The sequence below is a fragment of the Bidens hawaiensis genome, unplaced genomic scaffold, assembly GCF_021521415.1.
Source record: "Bidens hawaiensis isolate Kalapana, Puna unplaced genomic scaffold, B.hawaiensis_p1.1 tig00063985_1, whole genome shotgun sequence".
Classification (NCBI taxonomy): domain Eukaryota; kingdom Viridiplantae; phylum Streptophyta; class Magnoliopsida; order Asterales; family Asteraceae; genus Bidens; species Bidens hawaiensis.
In genome coordinates, this window is record NW_027501453.1 from 7436 (window position 1) to 17352 (window position 9917).

The 9917-nt window shown below is 37.2% G+C and overlaps 1 protein-coding gene across 1 annotated transcript; it reads right to left on the reverse strand.

Annotated features, from left to right (window-relative positions):
* LOC143604116 (putative serine/threonine-protein kinase PBL7) lies at nucleotides 1-1631 on the reverse strand. The gene is made up of 4 exons (XM_077080695.1): nucleotides 718-1631; nucleotides 501-647; nucleotides 218-345; nucleotides 1-139 (listed from the first exon to the last, which is right to left on the reverse strand). The coding sequence occupies exons 1-4, from the start codon at nucleotides 1627-1629 to the stop codon at nucleotides 1-3; spliced, it is 1326 nt and encodes a 441-aa protein (XP_076936810.1). The 5' UTR covers nucleotides 1630-1631.
* Nucleotides 1632-9917: the final 8286 nt, after the last annotated feature.

Consider the following 9917-nt stretch of genomic DNA (forward strand, 5'->3'; position numbering starts at 1 on the left):
TCAAGGTGAGTCTTGCGGGTCCAACTGGGCTCTGCTGGGACCTACCTCTTCAGTGACATTTGGTGACAAAAAACGAGAGTTAACTTCCACTCTGAAACGATTGCCATACACGCTACAAACATAATATGGAAACTTGCACCTATCACAATCACAAATGTTCAAACTATTACATTTCAAATCAGACAATATATCCTGTTATTACGAAAAAGTAACTAACCTTGCAATTTTTGCTCTCCTGTTCGGTGCCACATGTGAGGCGTTCTTAGTTACAAGACTGTCGCCAAAGAAACATTTTTTTGCAGATACCACCTTGGTAACTTCTCCATTCATATTAATTGATACCCACTGTATCGCAAGCATATTCATTTTAATATGCCCATAAATATTTATTTGAAAAAAATACACAACATTCGGTTCTTGATGTTGTCATAACTTAAAATGAAACTTCAAATACCTAAACAAAAGCATGTACTACCAAAAAAAAAAAAGAAGCTAATTACCGTATTGCCATCATCAATAAGAAAACCTTTCAAAAGAAGCATGAGAAGTTGATTATGTGATTCATAAGACAGAGGAGGTACAGCAAGGCCTGCAATCTTGATCAGCTCTGCAATATCCACTCTCTTTGCAAGGTTTTCAAAAATCTCCTATAAAAGTAATGTTTTGTAACAACGGTACTAAAGAAAAAAAAATACTAAAGCATAGAGAAAGTAATACTTGTTGTTCTAGTGCAAACTCTAGCTCATTAACAATCTCAGCAATCATTGGTCGTTCTTCACGAGCTTTCTTCACACATCGATAGGCAATGGCTGAAAAGGTATTCAAAGAACCTGGTTCCATTTGTTCTTTTAGACCAACAAGAATAATCTCATCTAACCTTTCCTCTTCATAGCACCGTCTCCATCGAGGCACTAAAATGTTACTTAGCTCACCATTACTATACTCAAAGCATAATCTCCCACACAAAATTTCAAACAACACAACTCCAAATGAGTACACGTCAGACTCTTTCGATAGGAAGCCCATCTCCCAGTACAATGGATCACAATACCCAGGCGTACCGACAACATTAGAGACAAGATATGTCTGTGGTTGGTTAGCAGGGCCGGTTTTTGACAAGCCAAAGTCAGAAACTTTAGCCGTCCATTTCTCATCCAAAAGAATGTTTTCACTTTTCACATCTCTATGGATAACTCTTTGTTGTGATCCCATGGGATCATGTAAGAAATTTATCCCACGCGCAACGCCTACACACATCTTCAACCGTTGGGTCCATGTGAGATTAACATCACTTAAATAACAGTCAAGGCTCCCACGAGAGGCATGCTCGTACACAAGAATCATCTCATCACCCTCGTTGCAAAAGTGCAACAGAGAGACCAAATTTTCATGTCTGTATTTTGAAAGCGTGATGATCTCCTTCCAAAACTCAACGTTTCCTTGCCCTAGTCTACGATCTAACCGCTTAAAAGCAACCATGGTTTTTCCCTCCGGGAGAGAGAGTTCCCCTTTGTATACTCGTCCGAACCCTCCGCGGCCTATTAGCTTGTTTGTACTAAAGTTTTCAGTAGCTGATATTATATCTTGAAGTTGTATTTTGAGGTGATCAAACTCTTCTATGAAAGGCATTATATAAAATCAAACTATTACTCAGAGCTCAAAAACCTAATAACCTAAGGCGCGCAAAGTGCTAACATCTGGTGCTTGCCAATTTGCGAATTAACAACAGAAATCAAATACTTAAGCAACATAATATTAATTTGCATACTACTATTTCTGATATGAAATTTGAATGAGATACTGTTAAAGAGACGACCAGGATTTAGCAGAGAGATTGAAAATTGGGAAACTATTTAGTATGATGAACAAGTTTAAGTCAAATTTGTTATCTGTGTGGTGGTGAAACCGACAGAACTGGAATTGAACAAGTGGACGGGTTTGGGTTTGACCCAGTTTGAGATCAATAGTGTTTGGTTTTGATGGCTATTGGTTAATATTTTTTTTAACAACGTTTGGAACAACTACCGGTGTCTAAATGAGATTTCCTTACATACTGATTTTGACGTTTCATGTCTATACCACCCAAGAACAGCATCAAGGAGAAAACCCACCACTTAAAAAAACCCCTTAAGTCATGTTTCGAACCCAAGACCACAAACTCGAGCATTAACCATCATCCTCATGTCATTGGACCACAAGAACCAACTGCTAAACAAGTTGTTTAATAAGTTCTTTTTATCATTGATTTGAACATTTTAGTCCATTAATTAGTTCAAAACTGAAACTTTCAACCTTTAGACTTATTATGGTTCTATTTTTAACTTTTGGTGTTACTATGAGATGTCAAGAAAAAAAACTGTTAAAACGGATCTAAAGTGACTTATTTGAAGCAATTTGCCTTTATTGTTGGTCAAAATGTCAAAGCGTGTTCTAACTAATGCTTTGTTTTTTTGTTTTTTTTTTCTATTTTTATTGTTTTGGAGTGAACAGCTTCATTTTTTAAAGGTATTGTGGTTACACATATTTTTTTAACTTTTTAATCTGTTTTTAAAAGTAACAAAAAAAGAGAGTAGGTAGTTAGTGTTAAAGATGGACTTGTTTACGGCAAAAAGTGTTTCAAGGGGAGCTTTAATAGATTGGTGAAGGTGAAGACAATAGTTGATCAGACAATTGCTTCAGGTCCAAACAAAGCATACCTACGTACACTTCCAAGAATTAGTAGAACGTAGTTGAATGCCAACTATATTATTTTATGTGCACTTGTTTTAAGTGTATAATGAAACGTGGTGGTTGTTTTGATTGCAATAAAGTAGCTATATGAATAACACGTGATGATTGTGTTAATTGTAATAAGTTTATAAGAGGGGAAGGGGCACTCATGGGTATTATCTATGCATTGGTCAATCCTGTACTGCCATCTTTACCCTCATGTACCTATAAACCATAAAATCACTGGCGACGCCTACCCACAATTACCCTAGAACATTTTGTGTTTTTTGTTTTTATAATAATCTATAACAAATAAAACAATTAAATTTAATTAAAATTAAAAATATAAAATAACTGAAAACCTGAAAAATAAAATACGACAATTCAAACCAAAAAAATTAAAATACAAAAATTTAAACTAAATGATCCTTCGGCCAATTATATTGCTCGATGATGATGTTGTCGTGTCTTCCTCAGTGAGATCTTTGAAAATTGTATGCTACTATCGTTTGAAAAAATGTCGTTATCAGAACCGTTAAACGGTATGAATATTCCGATATCATCGTTTGAGATTAGTCATTGGGGGTTTGAGGGAATAAAAATGTTGGAGGTTTGAGTGAATAAAAATGATGGAAGATTTGAATGAATAAAATAGTGAAGAGTTAGTAGTATTTATATGTAAATAATAATAATTAATTACACATTTATGTTTTCTAACACTCATGTATTCTTCATGGCAAAGGTTTGCCATAAATTACAATTTAGCAATCTACCCACATAAAAGGAGGTGGGTTTGCTTTATGATTTGGAACCCATAAAGCTTACCTTTGTATGTGCCCTTTTCCCTCTTATATAATTTAACTTTTAAAAGGAAGTTGCTATCAGCATGTTCTTTCAAAATATGATAAACCTAGTTCCTAAGCATCATTAATATAATATATTAATTTCTGTTGAACTTTTATCCTAACTAGTAAATGTACTTGTCCATTGTGATGAAAGCGTTGATACATGTAAATTGGAAGCATTCTAATTTATTAATATTCCCCAAGTTTTATGAACAAAAGACTAAGGAAAACATATGACGTCATAATGCTCAACAACTTACCATCTCCTTTAGACCATCCCTTGTTGTTAGACCCATTTTGTATAACTCATTTTGTTTAACTAAGTCTTTTGTATTGAATATATGTAGTTGGGCTTTAAATGTTTGTTTTTGTATGTATGAAGCCTAAGGAAAATGTAAACAAGCCCATTGGACATATGGAAATAAAGACATTTCTCATGCATGCTCCTCTATAAATAGGGAGCATGCCATGAGAGAAAAAACCTTTGTCAAATTTCTCTAACACACACACATATCTTTCTCTCACTTTCTCTCTCGTCTCTCTCTAAAACCCGAACATAACCTCAAGTCCGAGACCTCTTAGGTTGCTTAGTGTGATTTCCGCTAGACTAAGTTAGGTTGATCCAAGAACGTTGTTAGATCCACCCGCCACGGGACTACAATTGGTATCAGAGCTTCGGCTCACTAGTTGAGGGTTTTTGGATCACAACCTTGGGTTTTGATCTTGAGAAGAAGATAAGAAAGCTTCTTGCAAAGAAAACCACAAAAAAAAAAACATTCGGCTAAAAGTTCATAAGATGTCTTAGGATGTGTTCTTGGTGACACAACAACAATACTAGTCTTAGATCTAAAAGTTTTGGGTTTAAAAGTTTTAAAGTTTGTTACGGGTTTGAAGACTTGTTAAAAAAAAAGATAAGTTAAAGATTTCGCTTCGCATGACCTAAAAATCAGTGTACCAACCATTTGACCTAATACTGACAAGTTAAGTAGAACAAATCCATAGAAAGATTGTATCTGGAAGCTTTAAAATTTCGCTTTGCATAAGACTTTTTCGCTTCGCATAAACCCATTTCGCTTCGCATAGGGTTTTCGCTTCGCGTGAAAGTTTTTCGCATCACAAAATTTTTTCGCTTCGCTTGAAGATTTTTCGCTTCGCCCAAAACCTTTTCGCTTCGCTTGGAAAGTTTTTCGCTTCGCTTCACCGTTCACGTTTCGCTTCGCTTGGAAACTTTTTCGCATCGCATAGTTTTTAGCTTCGCGTGGTTTTTCGCTTCGCTTCACACAGAGAATTTCGCTTCGCATCATTGTTCATTTCGCACAAGTATTTCGCTTTGCTTGAAACAAATTTTTTCGCTTCGCTTGAAAGATTGTTTCGCGCGAAAAAGTTGTCTGTCTTTAAAATTTGAACTGTTTAAGATTTGTTAAGTGTTTGAGACTGTTGAGATCATGACGAGCACTGATTCTGAGCTGTTGAAGGGGTATCTGTTGTTGGAAAACCAAGTGGGAACTCCTCAAAAACCTCCAAAGTATATGACCTTAGATGATAACTTTGCCGACTTCAAATGGAGGTTCATGAACTATATCTCATTAATTGAAACTGAATTGATGAGATGCTTTGAACAAGGTCCTCATGTTCCCATGACTATCACTCAAGCTGGGGAACAACTAAAAACTCCTGAAAATTATGATCAAAATGATAGGGACCTGTTGGCACAAGACAAGAAAGCATATCTCATTTTGACAGTTTGTCTTTCAAATGAGATCACTGAGACTTTACGTGAACACAGAAGTGCAAAGGGTTTATGGGATGCACTTGTTGAGAAGGTTGAGGGCAATGCTGAAATCAGGGAAAACAAGAAAGCCCTATTGAAAGATGAATTCAACATGTTCAACCATCGTCAAGGTGAATCTGTGTTGGACCTGGTGAAGAGATTTGAGAAGCTAATGGTAAGAGTCAGAGCTGCAAGTGTCAACATCACCAACTCTGATGTCAATCACAAGTTGATGAATTCGTTGCCTTATAGTTGGAGTACAAACACAATCACAATCAAGAGAACCACCAATCTGAATGCCATGACAAACAGTGATTTGATATCCACTATCAAGTCATTTGAAATGGACGAGCAAATGAGAATGAATAATAATCTGAGTTCTCTGAATCAAGTTGGGATGAGTGCTGCATCTTCTATTCCAACTGCTTTTCTAAGCAAAATCCAGCAAAATGTGTACCCTGTGAACACTCCAAAGTACTCCTCAAGTGTTCCTCCACAAACTACTGCCTTTATCTCAATGGGAAGTCAATCTGGATCATCTGAGCCTAGCTCATTTCAAAAGGCAGTCGATAGTGCAGTTGAGCAGGCATTGAAGGCCCATGGAATTTCATCGTCATCAAAGAATCAGAATAGCAAAAGCTCTAGTTACTGTGAAGCACTACCCTTGTTGAATGACTCAAACATCTCAATAGTTCACGCTTTTCTGTCAAGCCATGAAGAGTTGATGCAAGGAAATCTATTGCCACCACAATTTGAGATTGGGGATATGAGAGACATCAATCAAAAGGATCTCGAAAAGATGGATATCAAGTACCAAATGGCAATGGCCGTGCAAAGAGCTACAAACTTCATGAAGATGTATGGGAAAGACAGTTTCAAGGATTCTGACAGGAAGAGGATCTGGTTTGACAAGTCAAAGCTACGGTGTTACAACTGCGGTGAGATGGGTCACTTTTCGCGAGAATGCACGAATCCCTCAAAGCCAGCCAATGACATTCGGGTGACTAAGGTGACTGAGGAAGAAAAGGGTAAAGCTGCTGGAAAGAAGCATGAGGTGCATAAGCCAAGCAACTCAGCTCCAAGAATTGGCTATCATCCACACAAGGGCAATTCAAGCTCAAACACAAGGGCCCTTGTCTCCCAAACAGAGGTCCAAGTTGGTATGGATTGGAATGATCAATTTCAAGAGCTGCAGAATCCTCTCAACATGGCAGGCATGGCTTTCACAACAAACAATGAAGCATCCACATCCACAACTGCAAGTTCCGATGCGTCACCCATTGATGAGGTAATTCGCAATCTTTGCACTCAAGCTTGCATAAATAAGGTGACATATTATAGATATCTGCAAGACAAAGTTTTGAAAGAAAATGCAAAACTTCGTCAATTAAATGCTGAATATGTAAAAGATGACAAGATCTATGTTGAAAAGATAAAAACTCACCATGATGATATGGCAAATCTTAAACTTAAAATTTTATAAAGGAGCAAGATGTCATATATTATAAAAATATAATTAATGAGTTAAAAGATGAGATTGAGAAATTAAAACTTGATGCTTCTGATAAAAGAGAAAAGAAAAAACAAGTTGAAAGATTTGAAGCGTCATCTGAGCAATTGGATGATATTATCGGAGAACAAAGAAGTACTAAAGATAAAGCAGGGCTAGGATATGATTATTCAGCGGTGCCTCCACCAATGAATGATAATTATACTAGTTTGCCCCACTTTAGCTATAATACTTTTCCTGATGAAGAAATGGCATATGGGATTGGTAAAGTACCAAAACTAGTGAAATTTGTTCATGCAGCATCAAAAACTGCTGCTCCAATTCAATCATCTGATAAGTCTAACGTCAACGTATCTTGTGGAGCAGGTGATATAATCAATAAAGGTTAACCAGGGTTGTAAGCCAAATGGAGAGTTAGAACCCCGTTTTGAGTCTTGTGTGGGTCTAACAAAATCAATTAACAATCCTGTTTGTAATAAAGTGTGTGAATCAATGTTAGGAAGTTTGATGTCAGGATCAAAAGTTGTATTTTGTGAAACTTCTAGTGATGAAAGTTGTAAAAATGTTTGTAATGAAAGTAAATGTTCTTCTTCTGATTCAGAATGTGAAACTGTTTTTGACGAAACTATTGAAGTTAAGGTTGATGAACAAACCAGTCCTAGTTGCTCATCAATTGATCATAATGTTGAGAACTTAACAAAAGATAAATCGCGTTTTGAAAATGAAAAACCAAGCACTTCATGTAAATATGTGCCAACAAAGAAAACCTCATTTTCCCAAAATACAAACTATAACAATAGTTCTCAATATTATGATCAGGTTGATAATGACTATTACTATTCTCAACAGAAACCAAGACATTCAAACTATTTTGTTTCAAAATTTTCAAATGTTCATCATTATCAGACAGATACAGGTTACAGACATGTTAACCCTACTACATCACCATATCCCACATATCTCAGTGATCAAGATATCTATAACTGCAATCAAAGAAAATGTTGCTTTGTTTGTGGCAATCCGTTTCATCTTGCAAGACATTGCAAAAACTGGCATAAGCAACAAAGAGACTTCAACAGTAAGTTTGGTTAGACATTTCCTAAGTTTCCTGCTCAAGCTAAGAAAATGTCTAACCAAACTTATACTTCAGCTAGTGAGACGGATTTCAGACCCAAAAGAACTGAGAAACCCAAGAAACCTTTCTGGCTAACCCAAAGGGAAAGGAAGAGGTTAGTGAAGGAGTCTGAAGCTGAAAAGCCCAAGAACCCTTCAAAGGTTTTTACTAAGGCTAGTCAAGAAGATTTTGTAGTTAAGGATAAACCAAAAAGAAGGCAATCCAGAAAACCGTTTCAAAACCGAGGAAATTATAATTCAAATTCCTCGAGGGATTGCTCTTCAGATTCTGACTCACCAAAGGATTATATTTTCAGAAATCATAAAATTAAACTTGGTGATTTTGTGTTTAATTTTCCCTAGACAAGTGCGTCTCGGGAAACCCTCCACTAACTAGTTGTTCGTGTGTGTAGGGTCAGCCTGGAAGGCCTGTCAACAGTATTTGGTACTTAGACAGTGGCTGCACTCGACACATGACAGGAGACGAGTCACTGTTGTTTGACATCAAACCATTCGACGGTGGGCACGTTTCCTTTGTCGGTGACATTGGAGGAGAGATAACTAAGCAAGGAAAGGTCTCAAATGGTACTTTGACCTTTGATGAGGTCAATCTGGTGGAACAACTCAACCACAACCTACTCAGCGTATCTCAAATTTGTGATAAGAAATTCTCAACCCTGTTCATAGAAAATGAATATCTTATATTGAAACTAGGTTTTAAAGTCCCTAAAGAGTGAATCATGTTGCGTACTCCGAGGCACAATGATGCCTACATCCTAGACATGAGAAGCAATTATTCCATGCGTTCTGCTTCTTGTTTGATGTCCAAGGCCTCGGAGAACGATTCATCTTTATGGCATTGACGTTTGGGTCACGTCAACTTTAAGAACTTGAATAAGTTGGTTAAAGGTGACCATGTGAGGGGTTTACCTATAAATCTTTTCATTGTGCTTAAAAATGTTTATCTTATCCTAAATGCAAACAACACAAACTCCCTTAAAGACCCAAGACTGTCAATTCCATAAACTCCACTCTCCAACTGTTGCACATGGACCTCTTTGGTCCAATTCAACCATTGGCAATAGGTCGAAAAGCCTATTGTCTGGTTATTACTGACGACTTTTCGCGTTTCATTTGGACATTTCTGTTAGGGAACAAGGATGAGACATCACAATTTCTGCTCAGGTTTATCGTGCTGGTTGGAAATCAAACTGACAAAAGAGTGAAGTGTATCAGGAGTGACAATGGAACAGAATTCTGCAATAAAGTGGTGAATGAATTTTGCCACAACAAGGGAATCCTTCGTCAATTCAGCGCACCTTACACTCCCGAACAACATGGGGTGGCTGAACGACGAAACCGGACGTTGGTTGAAGCCGCTCGAACAATGCCGTCATATTCCAAACTACCATTGATTTTCTGGGGTGAAACCATCAATGCCGCCTGCTTTACCTAGAACCATGTGCTTCTGAATTAAAGATTGAACAAGACTCCTTATGAAGTCTTCTATGGAACGAAGCCGAGGGTAAATTTTCTCAGAACGTTTGGATGTTCCTGTACCATACTCCAAACCAATGCTGGAACAACCTCCAAGTTTGCTAAAAAGGCCGATGAGTGCTATTTTGTTGGTTATTCTGCTGACAAAAGTGCTTATCCGGTGTACAATAAGAAAACTATAGTGATCATGGAGTCTTTCAACATTGATTGGCAAGAATTGAACCCTACTGATGCACACAACGGTCCTGATTGGATGTTTGATTATGAAAGTTTGTTCAAGCAGTTTCGTGGGATGTATGTGACACCAGTTGTATCAACGGTTTCTCCTGTTGTTTCTACACCTGTTCAACCTGCTGATGATCAATCTGTTTTGATGCAAGCTCTATTGAGAGGTCTTGAAGATGCTAATATAGCTGCTACTGCACCTGCACTTAATGTACCGCCTATGGCTAATCAACCAGCCCCGGTCAAT